The 15,687-nt window shown below is 45.1% G+C and overlaps 1 protein-coding gene across 1 annotated transcript in view; it reads right to left on the bottom strand.

Annotated features, from left to right (window-relative positions):
- LRP1B (LDL receptor related protein 1B) overlaps window positions 1–15,687 on the bottom strand; it is a 524,827-nt gene that overhangs the window by 34,780 nt on the left and 474,360 nt on the right. Inside the window, 1 exon segment of the mRNA XM_061608878.1 lies at window positions 2,285–2,446. Within this exon segment, the coding sequence (XP_061464862.1) occupies window positions 2,285–2,446 (162 nt within the window).

Here is a 15,687-nt window from a genome sequence, read left to right as displayed (position 1 = left end):
TCTGTGCATATCTTCTTTATCAATTTTCTGAACAAATAGGCTACTGACTACAAAGCTCATGGCACAGCTTAGCAGCATCAAAGAAAAGTCTTGAAGATGATACTGATGTGGATGGAAGAAATGCAAGTGATTGCAAATAAAATGTCTGCATTTACATTTTGTAGAGATGTACAAGCTCCTGAAAGCTTTCACATCTCCCAGATCAGCCTTTCCCAACCAGTGTGCCTCCAGATGTTGTTGGACCATAACTCCCATCTTTCCTGACCATTGGCAATGCTGGCTGAGGCTGATGGGAGTTGTGGTCCAACAACATCTGGAGGCACACTGGTTGGGAAAGGCTGTCCCAGATGGAGCACTAAACAGACTAGGGAAATAGGTTTTTTTCCATATTAGATTTCATTACAGTTCTGTAGACTCTTCATTTGATTGTGACTTACTGGTCACATTCAAGCACCACATTCCTGATCCTGAGTCCAAACTATAGTCTTGGAGGTTCAGGGACAAAGAATGCATTTGGTCATATTCTCCTCCCCATCTTTCCTCCTCTCTCTCACATGCCTTAATAGAAGACTTCCTACTTTGAGGTCCAATCTTAGTTTGGAGGAATTGTGCAAACAACAGTTTGTCAGTTCCAAGATTATGGTTTGCACTTGGCTTCTGCTAAGGTACATGAGAGAGGAGAGAGGAGATATGTACTTCTATCATGTCACCTCTTATCCACCTTAACTCTGGTGCTTAAAAGCTTGCCGGTTGCCGCCGTCCTGTTTTCACTTTACCAGCGGCGGCTGCGGCATCGGTGTCCTGGGCCAGGGCACGCAGTCCGAGACCCCCAGAGTTAAGCTACACTACTCCTGGCCTGAGTACCGCCTTCTGAAATAGCTGTAAGTTCAGGTGAGATGGAATGCCTTTCCTGATATTTTTTCTTAATTAATGTTATTTGCTATTTAATTTAATTTTTGTATTGCTTTATTGATGTATTGGCCTTTTTGATGTATTTTTATATTTGTGTTTACTTTTTCTGTAAGCCGTTTGAGGGCCGTTTGGCCGAAAGGTGGGGTATAAATAAACATTAACATAACATAACATAACAGACTGCCCATATGTTACTTGGCCAGGTTCAAGGTTTTTGTATTAATTTACAAGGCCCTTAACAACTTGAGTCCAGGATATCTGAAGGATCACCTGATCCCTTATATCCTGGCCTGATCAATGATATCTTTGGGGGAGACTCTGTTTGTGGTCCCCAGGGTGAGATGCACGGCTCACAATGACTAGCAGCCATTCTTTCAGTGGAGTGGGTCCAAGCTGGGGAACTCCCTCCGTTGAACTTCAGGCATATGAGTAAAACTTTCATGTTCCAACAGGCATTTTAAGGTACAATTTGGTTTTCTGATTATTTTATTGTTTTATTGTTTATTTTATGTATGGCTTGTTTTTATGTACACTGTTTAGAAATGCAACCCCCCCACACATTTATTTATTTATTGCATTTATATCTCATCTTTTCTCCAAGGAGCTCAAGGTGGCATACATGGCTCTCCCCCTCATTTAATTTGAGCAGTATAGAAATGTTTTAAATAAATAAATAAATACACTGGTGCAAAACAGTGTGGAGAAGGTACGAAAGCGCTCCATATGCAAACAGGTCTGCAGCATTTCCTTTAGTTACTGGTGTGCTTGCAGGGCCAATTCAAGGTGCTGGTTTTCACGTTTTAACACTTCATGGCTTTTTACATATATATAAATGATACCACCTCTCCTCCTATGTTCTCTCCCCCTGCTACACACATACCAGTTAAGTACTGTATCTGACACCTTGCTCCATGATCCAGCATTGTGTAAGGTCATGTCAATTACAGCAAGAAGGGAGGATTTGGGGGAGGGGTTGGACAGGTTGTGGAATGACTTCCTGGTAGAATGATAGGAAAAGATAATGACTTTTATCAGTCATTGAGATGACAAGGTTTAGAAAGGCATTTGGAACTGCAGTTGTCTGAACACTTGGAGGCTTTGTAAAGCCTGGCTCCAGTAGGTCTTTCAGGAGGTATAAAGATTGTAGACAATAGCAATGGCTACTTGATAATGGTTCTGTTATTATTTTTATTGTCTGGTTAGGGTAGGTTTTATAATGACATAAATGTTAATTACATGGTTTTATTCTGGATGTTGGCTGCTTTGAAGTGTTTACAAGAAACTATCTTTTTTAATAATAAAAATGCAGATCATTCAGTCTTTTTATATTTGTAAGACTTTAAATTTGCTGCCTGATATTGATTATACTTACAGTATTGGCATCTATCACCTGTGTATTCATGCTGACAATTGCAGCGGGGCTGATTTCCAGCAGTGACAGTGCACGTTCCGCCATTTTGACAAAAATGATCACAAACTGTTTTATTGCAGTTTGGACCTGTAAACCCCAGTGTACAGCTGCATGTAGGTCTTCCTAGAAGACAGAAATGAAATTTGTGCTATGGTAAAACTAAATACATACTTCAGTTAAAAATAAATGTAAATTCATTTAAGAAAAACAACGTAAGTTACAAACCCATCAGCATTTTATACCATGTACGGCTCATTTTTATGTATACTGTTTAGTAATCTGAATGATTACATGGTATATAAATGTCTTAAATAAATAAACAAATAAATAAAACAATGAAATACTGTATTATTATTACTGAAAGGGAACTTTGGTTTCATAACATTAGCAGAAAGAGTAATAGTGGATCAATAAATGGAATGGATGGACTATATGTGATTTGACCCCTATTTGACCCGTTATAAAAATATACAATTCTGGACTTCTGTAATATGAATAGGAATATTAAATACGGTTTATATTGATGAACAGAACATACAATATAGTCATTGATTAGGGATGTAGAGTCTGAGTCTGAATGATTAATTATTACAAAACAAGAAGCTGGAGCTGTGATACACTGTTGCAGTATATCCACACCTGCTACAATGGTGGACACCCTCCAGCCTATAGGGCTAATTTGACACACAAGGCCTCAGAGGTTGGCCCACTAGGCACTTTGCATATGTGACAACAGGCATAGGAAAGTTGAAGCTCCTAATTCTTCCTTTGTAGTTAAAATGCAGTGTTTTGTTTTTAATTTTGTACCTTTTTTTGTCAGTGACATGAAAAAGTGCCAAAATTACAAACACATCACCTTTTAGTCTTTTTGTATTCAAGCTCCGGCTGCATAGAAACAGCCTTCCTTTGCAGCCAAAGTGTGAACTGAAGCCATTCAAGCCACGGCTGCTTGAATGTTCAATTGCCCAATGCCATATTGTAGATCTACTACAATCTTGGTTCAAACCTAGTTTTGGAGGTGAATCAGGTCACCTTTGTGGATGACCTTTATCATGAGAGAGACAGTTCAACCCTATTACTTTTGCTCAATCTCTCAGCAGCATTTGATACAATTGACCATGTATCCTCCTGGATCTACTCAGTGGGATGGACATCAGGGGCCCTGTATTATGGTGGTTATATTTTTACCTACAGGACCGTGTTCAGAGAATAACACTGGGTGAGTACTCCTCAGCCCCCAGCTATTATGCTATGGGGTTATGCAGAGTGCTGTCCTTTTCCCAGTGTTATTTAACATCTATATCAAACTGTTGGGAGTGGTCATTAGGAGTTTTGGAGCAAAGTGTCATCAGTATGCCGATGGCACACAGCTCTATTTCTCTATAACATCTGAATCAGAAGAAGCTGTGAAAGCTCTGGATTGGTGTCTGACTGCAGTGGTGGACTTCACTGCAGTGGTGAACTGCAGAGAGTGCACTCCCTCTGAAGGAGCAGGTGCATAGCTTAGGAGTACTCTTGGATACATCTCTTTCATTAGAGGCTCAAGTTCCCTCTGTGGCTAGGGATACCTTTTATCAGTTTTGTCTGGTTTGCCAGCTACAGCCACTCCTGGACAGGGATAGCCTGTGCACTGTAGTCCATACATTGGTAACCTCAAGACTGGATTACTGCAATGTGCTGTATGTGGGGCTGCCCTTGGGTCTGATTTGGAAACTTTAGTGAGCGCAGAATGCAGCGATCAGACTGCTGATGGGGGGCACATGGCCAACAACATGTGACACCATTGTTAAAACATCTTCACTGGTTGCCCATCTACTGCCAAGCCAGGTTCAAGGTCCTTCTATTAATTTACAAAGCACTGAATAACTTAGGTCCAGGGTACTTTAGGGACCACCTGAACCCTTATATCTCAGTTTGATCACTGAGATTATCTGCAGGACCATCCTTGGGCTTCCCAAGTTGGCGAGGCTCATTTGATAACAACAGGAAATTGAGCCTTCAGTGTCATTGGCCCAGTACTGTCAACAGAGATTCAGCAGGCTCTTTTTTGCTCTGACTTTCAAATGCCTGCTGAAAACTTTTCTATGTCACCAGGCTTACGAAGGCAATTCAGAAGATCTCTTTCTGCAATAGTTAGTTAACGATTTCTGATTTTAAATTTTATAGTTTTATCGTTTAAATATATATGTTGTAAATTACTTTGATTTTTGATCAATAATGGTATATAAATATAATTATATAAATATTGTATTATATAATAATAAATTTAAAGAAATAAATAATAAATTTAAAGAAATAAATAATAAATTTAAAGAAATAAATATGACATAAAGTGCTTGACAGCTAGATCTAATTCTAGATGTGGCCAAAGCTCCAGACATCTTGGTATTCAGGAGGGAGAGGGAGTTTTCCTACTACCACATTTCCATTGCAGTACCAGTCCTAAACCTGAGCATTTTATAGCTAAGTTATACAGCAGCACTAAATGGCATGAAATTAATAACAGTAAATTAGTGAAAATGCTCTCCTGTAACTGAGAATCTCAGTTCAATTGGAACTCTATTTTTGCCCCTAATGTATGTGTGTAATTTGGCTCTGCTCTGAGCAATGAATGTGTGTGCCATTGTAAGTATACAGAGAGAGAAACTCACTTTGTTGGTGCCAGCACCAATACCATGCACTGCCAGCCACAAATAGGAGTTTGTGGGATATGCCTAAGTAAAAACTAGGAACATAGTCCCACCTATAATTCAGCCACTATCATCATTTTCACATAAATGGATTCCCTCCAGCAAGCATATCCTGCCTTGATCAAGACAAATACTCCTCCTCCTCTTCTTCTTCGAAAGCCAAGCTTGTAGCTTTCAGCAAAGGCAGGGTTGCCTTACTAAAACAAGATCTGATCTCAGCTATCAACCAGTCCTCACCTCTTACCCTTTGCTTCTTGACTGTCTGTATTATTTTTCTGTTTGAGATTCGTTATAACACCCTTATAGAAGCACCAACCAGTGCATTTCAACAAGGAAAGTTTTCATCTATTTTTTAACTACCATTAGGAACCCAAAAGGACTTGGCTAGCCTGAGCCTTATCAGGGCAGAGGAAAACCTGTAGGCCTGGTTGGAGTCAATGGCAGGAAGCAGAAACATATCATTCTGGCTTACTTGGCTCTTTGAAATTCAACCCCATCACTGCAAGGAACCCATGGTCCATCTGTGACTGTGCACCCTTAGATTGCGGTGAAACCAAAGAGATTGCTTTCATGTTTCATCCTATGGCACTTCTCATTGTATTTCAGCTCTCTCACTTCTTTCTGCTTTTCATATTCCCCCAATCTTGTTCACACCTTACTCTTGTTTGGTTGGAACATATAGTGTTTTATTTTTACTGCTTTTGTTTGCTGTCCTGGGGTCCTGCTGAGAGGAAGGGTGGGATATAAATTAAATAATTAATAAATAAAAATAAATAAAATATGAACTTTTCCCTTTCTTGGTTTCTGTCAGTCTTCTGCCTCTAGCCTCTTCCCCTTATCTCCACAATAGTAACCAAGTGATGATCCAGGGAACATGGGATGACTGGTCACTGTCAGTATTTCTCAACCTGTGGGTCACAACCCACAAGGAGGGCAGGGAAGAGGCTGACCTTCTGATAGTGACACACACCTGTGACAGACAGGGTTAGGGTCTGCCCTTTTCTGTCATAAGCCAATGCTGCAGTTGAGATGAGACCAGATGAGACATTTGGTCTTACCGTGAAATCAGTCTTCTCTGTGCATGTCAAAAGATGATATCTGGTGGGGTAGCTAGCTCCACCTAGCGGTTGAAGGCAAAAGAGCACTGCTGAAGATTTTTCCAGGTCCGTTCCTGGTCTCTGCCTGTCCCTGCCTCAGTTTTCAATGACAAGCCCATAATGAGTAAGTCAGGATAGAAACACACTAATAGAGACAACAGTACTCATACACTCTCTGCCCAAGGCCTACTAGTGCTTGTAATGGTAGTTCAGCCCCCCTAGGGAGTGGCCCTAATAACATCTTTTGACATGCACAGAGAAGACCGATTTCATGGTAAGACCAAATGTCTCTTCACCTGTTCATGTAAAAGATGATATCAGGTGGGACATACCAAAGCTGACCCATGTAGGGTGGGAAATTCGCTTGGCTGCAGCTACTATTGGTCTGAGAGGATGTGCTGTAGCACTCTCCTCCCATAGGCTGCCTCAGCTGATGCATAGGCGTCTATTTTTTAATGCTTAATGAAGGTATTGGCCATGGCCCAGGTCGCTGCCCTACAAATCTCTATTAGAGGGGGGTTGTGAGAAAAGGCTGCTGATGTGGCCAATGCTCTTGTGGAGTGAGCCACCATCCCAGCTGGCTGGGCTATTTTTAGAGAGGCATATGCCAAAGAAATGCATGTCTTCATCCACCTGGCTAGTGTAGAAGTGGACACCTTAATTGCCCGGAGATGCTGGGTGAAAGGAAACAAACAAATTATCTGTTTTCTGAATTGCCTTTGTCTTGGAAATATAAACTTTAAGGGCTCGCATCAAGAGAGTGCCAAGCTTTCTCTAAAGGGTGGACAGGATTCCGACAGAAGGACGGCAATACCAGCTCTTGCTGGCAATGGAAGGTAGACAACACTTTGGGACGAAAGGAAGGGACAGTACGTAGGACTACTCTATCCTTATGAAATACACAAAAAAATTTATGGACAGATAGGGCATTCAGTTCAGACACTCTAAGGGCTGAAGTAATGGCCACAAGAAACAAGACCTTAAAGGATAGCAGACAGAGAGAAACTTAACTCAAAGTTTCAAACGGGAGTCTTTGCAGGACTGTTAACATTTTGTGCAGATCCCATGTTGGGTAGTGATGAACAGTAGGGGGTGCTGATATCGCTGCTCCTCTAAGAAAACATCTGATGAAAGGATGAGATCCGAGTGGATTGTCTGGAGATCTGGAGAGTATCGACAACAAGGCTGAAACCTGGCATCTCAGGGTGTTAGATCTGAGACCCAATGATAATCCATCTTGCAGAAAAGACAAAATCTCATTGATCCCCGCTTTCTGAGGAAGAATTCCTTTCTCCTGTGACCAGGATGAGAAGGCCTTCCATGTGCATTCGTATATTCTGATTGTGGATGGGCGTCTAGAAGCCATCATGGTTTCCAGCACTTGTGGGGAGATGCCTTTCCTCAAGAGTCGCTTCTGTTCAAATTCCATACATGAAGCGCCAACCACTCCGGGTCTGGATGAAGAAGCTGCCCTTGAGAGAGCAGGTCCTCCCTTACTGGAATTTTCCATGGGGATTCCACTGACAGTTTGAGGAGATCCAGAACCCAAGGTCTCCTTGGCCACCAGAGAGCAACTAGTAGAACTGCTGCCCTTTCGGCATGAAGTTCTTGGATCACCCTGGGAATAACTGGTGGAGGAGGGAAGGCATACAGCCTGGGTGGAGGCCAATGGGATGTTAAGGCATCTATCCCCTCTGCATCTGGTGTCACATACCTGGAGAAGTATCTCCTTACCTGCCGATTGCAGCTGGTTGCAAACAGATCCACTTGAATTCAGCCGAAACATGCCACCATCTGATGAAAGACCTATGGGTGAAGCCTCCATTCTCCCTGATTCAGTTTCTCTCAACTGAACCAGTCTGCTTGGCTGTTGTCCTCCCCCTTGAGATATTCTGCTGCTATAGAGACCACATTCCTCTCCACCCACTGGAAGATGAGAAAGGCTTCCTTCTGGAGAAGGTGGGAGCGTGTGCCCCCTTGATAGTTCAAATAAGATTTGGCCGACACGTCTGTTCTGATAAACACTGCTCCTAACCATCTGCCCTTCACAAAGTGTCTAAGGGCCAAACGGATTGCTCGAAGCTTGAGAAGATTGATTGGCATATGGATTCCTGTGATGACCATGTGCCCTGAATCATCTGACCATCGGAGATGGCTACCCACCCTGATAGGCTGGCATCTGACATGATCAGGGTTCGAGAGGGATCCTGGAATGGAACGCCTCTTAACAGGTTGGGTTCATGAGTCCACCAGAACAGTGACTGCCAAACCCGTGGTGACAGAGCTACTTTGCGATGGTGTCTGGATGCCATGTCGCTTTGGAAGGGGAGGAGTGCTCACTGAAGTGTGCGGGAATGATGACATGCCCATGGTGTAGTTTGGAATGTGGAAACCATCAATCCTAGAAGTGTTGCTATTTGCATTAGGTCTGCTGAGTTGGAGGACAGGATATCTGTCGCTGCTTTGCATATCTTGTTGACTCTTTCTTGGGACAATGTTGAGGCCCTTCTGTGAGTCTATAGTTGCTCCCAGATGTATTATGTGCTGAGACAGAAAGAGGTGACTCTTGGATTTGTTGATCAGGAAGCCGTGGTCCTTTAGACAGGCCAAGGTGACATGGAGGTCCTCCCAGGCTTTGTGCAACGATGGGGAGCAGATCAGAAAGTTGTCCAAGTAAGGGAAGAGATGAATTCCCTGAGTCCTGAGATGTGCCACCAAAGCAACCACGATCTTCGTGAATGCCCTGGGGGCAGATGACAGGCCAAATGGCATAGCCCTGAATTGATAATGTTCTTGTTCCACAGCGAACCGAAGGTATCGTCTGTGAGGTGGGGAGATTGGTACGTGAAGGTAGGCCTCCTTCAGGTTGATAGATGAGAGAAAGTCCCCTTTCCTTAGGGCCTCCTTGATTGAAAGTAAGGTGTCCATGTGAAACTTGCGGTATCTTAAGAATCTGTTTAGACCCTTGAGGTCTAGTACCGCTCTGAATGATCTGTCTTTTTTTGCGACAGTGAAGAACAGAGAGTAATTTCCCAAAAATCTCTCCCCTGCCGGGACTTTCTCTATAGTTGCAATTGGTATGAGGTGGGAGACCGCCTGCAAAACTCTTTCCCTCTTTAGTGGAGAAACAGAGATGGGATGGAATGAATGTCGCTGGAGGAGTGGAAGTGAACTCCAACTGTAGGCCATAACAAAGGGTGCAAAGGACCCATTGATCTGAAGACATGTCCTTCCACCGGTGAGCAAAACGTTGGAGATGACCCCCCACTGGCGAGATAGAGGTGTCAGAATTGATGTTTATTTCCCCGTGACTGGGACCCAAATCCCAATCGACTGGGAAAGTGTTGTTGAGACTTAGGCTGGTTGCATTGTCTGTTCCAGGAAGGTCTTCCACATGGTCTTGAGCTTTGAAAGGACTGAGACAATTGATATGGGTGGAATGAGCGACAAAAATACTTTCTGTCATCCCTTTTTCTGGAGGATGGCATTGACTTTTTCTTTTCCTTAGTTTCCAACACATTAGCTAGGGTGTCATCCCCAAATAACTTGCCCTCCACATAGGGCTCTGAGGCAAGATTTGAATGGGCTGTAGGGTCTGCCTCCCAATGCTGCAGCCAAAGGGTTCTTCGCATGAAGACACCTGCTGCCAGTGACCTTGCTGCAAACTGCATGGCATCCATGAATGCATCTGCCATGAAGGTAACTTCCTGCGAGACCTTCAGCAGAGACTTGCGTACCCAGGCCTGCGTCTTGCAATGGGCCATCCAACAGGTCTTCCAACCAGAGGAGGGAGGCTTGAGCAAACACAGAGGAACCTGCCACTGCCCTGATTGAGAGTGCACTAGCTTCATGCACCCTTCTAAGCCCCTGATCCATTTTGCGCTCAGTGGTATCCTTAAGGTGCGCATCTGAGTCCTTCAGATTCACAGATGGACTCAGCAAATTCACAATGGGTGCATCTATGAGTGGGACTTTCAGCTGGTCCATGATAGGCTGTTCCAGCGTATAATATTTGTTGGCTATCGAGACCGACTTCTTGAATTGTAACGGGATGTCAAACTCTGACTTGAGCACCTTTGGAAGAAGAGAAGGGAGCTTCAACACTCTAGATTTAGGTTTCGGATCTGGACACACCGCTGCAACCCTCGATGTAGAGGGAGCAGGTGGGTCCTCTACAGAAGTGAGAGTAAGGGCTTCCATCGCCTTGCAAAGCAGGGGAAGGAAATGTGGCTCCTGAAATATTCTAGTGGATGAAATCTCTTCAGATTCTGACTCCCCACTCCATTCTTCTTCATCCAAAATCAGTAAGTTGCTGTCTGTGTCAAGAGGTGTCTGTTCCAGGGGCTAAAGGTGCCTGCCCTGAGATGCAGCATAGGGATCTGGAGACGCGTGGTTAGGTGCAGGAAGCGGAGCTGCAACTGAGCGGCTTGTGGGTGGGCCCTGTGAAGGCTGTGAACCAGATGGAGCCTGAGAGGGAGAGGGCGCTGATACTTGCTGAGAAAGAACTCGAGGAATAGATGGAGAGGACAAATCTCTAGCCAGATCCATTAAGAGGGAATCCCTGAGCTGTTCCTTCAGTTGTTGAATTGAGTGGGCTGACAGGTGCAGCTGAATAGGCTGAGCTTGAAAGTAAGAAGACTGGAGCCTTTGCCCCCCCCACCTCTTGGATCTGTTGCACAAGAATTGGTTCTTCCTAAAAGCCTGTGAAGGCTTCAGGAGAGGAGGTGGTGGAAAAAATAGTGTCCAACAAAGGGTGAGGCTGACTGCCTTCCTCGTCAGACAGGGATTCCAGGTCCCTCTGGTTCCTTGGCTGTTGAACAGGGCCTTGCCTGTCTCTACTGATCGTCTTATTAGTAACAGGCATCCTGCCTTCGATAGTCTCCCTGCCCACCATAGCCTGCGCCTCAGCTACCTCGTGCCTGACAGTAGAGGGGCGGGCTACCACTATTCCTGAGTGATCCCCCAAAGTATGTGACTGCCCTGTGACCTGGGTGGGAAAGAGCACCAATGCTGCATCTGCTGCAGGTGGGGGGGAGTGGCTTCAACCTCTTTAAGGGGTTCTTTGTTTTGCAGGTTGCTTTCCCCATGGGAGCAACATACTGCAGGGCTTACGAGGGTAAAAAGGGTGCCCATAGAAACTGCAGCTGGAAAAGACGTGTGGGGGAGTCTCCCATGGGTGGTGAAGATCAGTGCTGCCCTCGTAGAAGGCTGCTAACATGGTGGCTTGTGGGGGGCAAAATGCAGATCCCACCAGCAGCTGTAGCCGTCCTTCTCGCTGGTTTTCTGACAGGATGGGGGAAGACGGCAGTTGCAAGTTGAGGGAGACAATGACACCTGTCCGTCACTTTCCTCTACCGCTGAAGCATGGGGGGAAAGGCTGGCTGTTGGCAAGGGGCACAAAAAGCCTCAGCGTGAGCTAGGGACACTGCCTCCTGAGGGAAGGCAGCCACGGATGTTAAGGTGGCTGCCGCTGTGGCTTGCTCCCAACAGAGATGGTATTGATGTAGGCAGGAGGGGGGGCCTGGAGAAGCCGAAGGCTCCCGGAGCCGTGGGGGGGAGGGCCCGCTGGTGGCTCCTTGCTGTGAAGGAAAACTTCCAAGGGAAGGAGCACAAGGTCTTTGTTTGTTTGTTTTTTAAACTGGAAGGGAAAGGTTAGCACAAACAGTAAAGGAAACAACAACACTAATAACTGAAATAACATGAAAAACGGCACACAAGAAACAATACAGGCCTGAACCAACGGAGGCAGAGAGAGTCCAACCGTGTTCGGTGAAGTCAAAAGAAAACTGAGACAGGAACAGGCACAGACCAGGAACAGACTTGTGAAAAATCTTCAACAGTGCTCTTTTGCCTTCAACCGCTAGGTGGAGCTAGCTACCCCACCTGATATCTTTTACATGCACAGGAGAATGAGCTGGAGTCTGGTGTGTTCAGTGAGAGTTAGTTCAGTGTTGGGTTAAAGTGAGCAAGGGAGAAGAAGGATACAGAGGTTAGAGGAAGAACAGGAATAGGCTGGAATGGGAGATGCCATGAGGTACTAGGAAAGGAAAAGATTAAGGAAGAAATATTGAGAGATAGAGTTCAGGGAAAGGCTAAATCTGTAACAGTGAAACGGTCATGCTTATGTGCCAGCTACATGCACATGTCTTGAAGAAGTTCTTGGTTTAAAAATATTTTTTTTCTCTTTGCTTTATCCTACAGTCTGACTCTGGTTAATGTTGGTGTGTAACACAGTTTTGGATAACTGTGGAACCCAAATAGAACTGGTCGTGTATCTGGAGTCATATTGGGACATACACTCTCACCGTTTACATTACTGCTCCTATTTGAGGCAGTCACCTAATGGGCTGTTAGTGACCTAGGGGAGGTTACAAAAGGCAGGTGAGGTTGGACAGCTGGTTCCGGGGGGGGGGAATTAGGGGAGTGGACCTGGTTTCCCTCATCTGTGGTTTAAGTAGGCTGTCACAATCCCATTCCTGGTGATGCAGTACTTGGATCTGAGTAATTTTAGATGAATTGCCGGTCTGTCAGAGCTCACATGGTCAGCATTGAGCTATGGGAAGAACAGTCTGTCTTGGCCAGAACATCGACAACATTTGGGGACCGCTGAAGATTGCCTTCCTCCCATGATGCTCAAAAGGAATCAGGCAGAAGGAAGGAACATATGGGGATCACAGATGAAGTAGGGGGTGACTGGGAAGGAAGGGAGGGGATGGCTTGCTCTGGTAATTAGTGATTTCTCAGCTGTTTCTACCTTGCACCCCAAATCTTTGTGCCCACAAGTAGGTGAACCTTGTCCAAAGCAATACTGAGGCACAGAGAATAGTTTTCATCTTAAGCATCAGTCACAGAGGCACTTCTGAATAATAACTGTTTTTAATCATGATCAGATTTTTATCTGAAACTTTTACTCATCAAGAAGCTCAAGGTGGCTGACAACAGAATGACACCATAATTTAAGCATTTAAAATATCAGTTAGAAAAACAACAATAAAATCTACAAATAAATTACATATTGTCTGGGATCCTGCCAAAGTTAAACTCTTTACGCTGCTAGCCTTAACACATTTACTTGGAAGGAAGCCTTATTGAGGTTTACTTCTCTGTGGGCATGCATGTAGTTGATCTGTTAAGATCCCATTTAAGTTGATGCTTAAAAGTCTAACTTTATGCATGTCTATTCAGATGTAAACTGAACTCAATGCTGCTCACTTGCAGGCAAATGTATTGTTATGAGCATGGGGGTTGGGATGGATGATTCCTGTGGGTCCCCTAGCAGAAGTTGTGCTTGTAGTTTGTGTGTGTCTAGAGATTTTGCTGGAGACTGGAGGCAGGCAGACAGACTAGCTCTCTGCACCACGGCATTTGGGGTGCCTCCTGCAACCCAGATGGGAAAGCTGGATATTGGACTGCTGGTGCATTGAACCCCTCCATCCTTGAGCTCAGGTTGGAATGTGTGTAAATAAACAAACCATATTTCATAAAGACACCACAGTCTCCGCTGACCTTCTTCCCAAAGGAAACAAAACCCTGGAGGAGCACAGGGACCTCTGAAATCTCACCACTTGAAGATTGGGGGAGGCGCGCAACACTGGTGTTAGAAATGGGATTGAGTTTCCTGGGAGAAGCATTGGGAGCAAGGTGTGCCAGAGTCAAGATGGAGGGGAGAACAGCAACCCTCCTGGAACAGATGAAACTGATGTTCCAGCAGTATTGCCAGGAGGATGAGCAGCAGAGGCAATTGGACTGGGAACAAAGGCAACGTGAGCGCCAAGAGGACCGGGAGCAAAGGCAACATGAGCGCCAAGAGGAATGGGAGCAAAGACAAAGAGACCGCCAGGAGCACTGGCAACTAATGAGGGAGATATTAGGAAGTACCTCTGAAGAGGAAAAGGAGACCCCATGTGAGGAGGTGAGAGCCCTGCCTGATCAGCCGCTACAAGGGGTCGAGAGTGACCCAGGAGTCCAGCTGAAGAGCACCCAGACTGGGGTGGCTAAAGAGAACCAGAAAGTGGATGGGCAGCTGGAGGGTTTGGACTGTAAGGAGTTGCAGTCAGTAGCGGAGGAGGAAGAAGTTTTGATTCTCCAGGAGCCTGCCAGGGGGGAAGACAGCAGAAAGCTGGAAGTGAAGCCCCAAGAGTTGAAGGAGGACAGGCTGGAAAATGAAGAGGAAGAGGCCTCGGAAGAAAGTGGAGTAGAGGCTGGAGAAGAGATGCTGCTGATAGATTTCTCTGCTCCCTGTGTGCTTGTTAAGGAAGTAGTGCAGGAGGAAGAAAAAGCTTTGGAGAAAGGTGAACTAGAGGCTGGAGGAGAGCAGCTGTCGATAGATTTCTTCGCCCCATGTGTGCCAGCTGTGGAAGAGAAAGTGCAGGAGGAAAAGTTGGAGGTGTGCGTGCGAGAGTTGCTGCCAGCACCTGGAGAGATGGGTGAGATAAAATCCCCAATTGACTTTGCCCCATGGGTGCCCCATAATGTAGGGTGGGATGCAGCTCCTATGATGGGTGCAGTCCCTGGGCAAATTACAGCAGTGAGAGGCACCCAGTGCCTTGTGGGTTTGGAGGGCAAGAGACACTGGGAGGGTTACCTGCCTATGCTTGGGTCCATGTTTCACACTGGAGATTGTGAGGGAGAAGATTTATTTCTGCCAACCTAGGTGGGCTAGGCCAGCTAATCCTGAAGAAGATGCCCCCAGATAAAGACTTGTGGCAGAACTTTGATTTGGAGTTTGGGACAGGAGACCAAGTGGACTGGCTTAAAGACTTTTCCCCAAGCAGAGAGTAGAAAGAAAATGGCTACAGCCTGCCATGTGCTGATGAGGAAACAAATCTGTTCCTAGAGAGGAGTCCCAACCCCCTGCAGGCCGCAGCAGGGATCAGCTTGGACTGGGAACTCCATGAGGCCCCAAGACAAAGGGCCATGTGGCCGACTGTATGGTTTGGGGGTGGGCTTTGTGCTTATGGGACTGTGTACTGATTTGCTGTAGGAATTTTTCTGATGGCTTTAGTATTGCCTTTTGAAATGTTGGGGATATGAATGTGAGGATATGAGCTGTTTAATGATTTTTTAGGAATTACGTTGATAGGTTTTTGCAATAAGGTTTTAATGTTAAGATTTACTATTCTGTGACTGTCGCATTGTGGGTGTATGTACAACTGTTTAGGGGAGCAAGGAAAAATGTGTGTGTGCTTGAGGGCATGCTTAAACATGTCAGGAACTCAGTATCTTGGCCACTGCCAAGTTATGAGGACTTGGTAAGCTGTTAGATGCAGATCTGTGACTGGGAACTCCAAGAAAGAGGAAGCCTAAAGAGAGAGTAATTAATTGAAAAAAGTGCTGTAAGGAAATGTACTGTTTTTGTACTTGTGTGGAAATGAGACTGTAATATGACTATGCTTTTAATGATGTATATTTCAATGTCTTACTAACCTCTACCTGTTATTTCTTTGTAGGAAAAGCGGTTATTCTGTTGTTTGTTTGCAGGTCTGGGACAGACCTTTTTCAGAGAAGGGGGTAGTGTTATGAGCATGGGGGTTGGGATGGATGATTCCTGTGGGTCCCCTTTCCAGCCTCTGATTTG

This window comes from Rhineura floridana, chromosome 2 (assembly GCF_030035675.1).
Source record: "Rhineura floridana isolate rRhiFlo1 chromosome 2, rRhiFlo1.hap2, whole genome shotgun sequence".
NCBI lineage: Eukaryota > Metazoa > Chordata > Lepidosauria > Squamata > Rhineuridae > Rhineura > Rhineura floridana.
The sequence above is the reverse complement of the archived record's forward strand: the minus strand, read 5'-3'. Positions and strand labels throughout refer to the sequence as shown.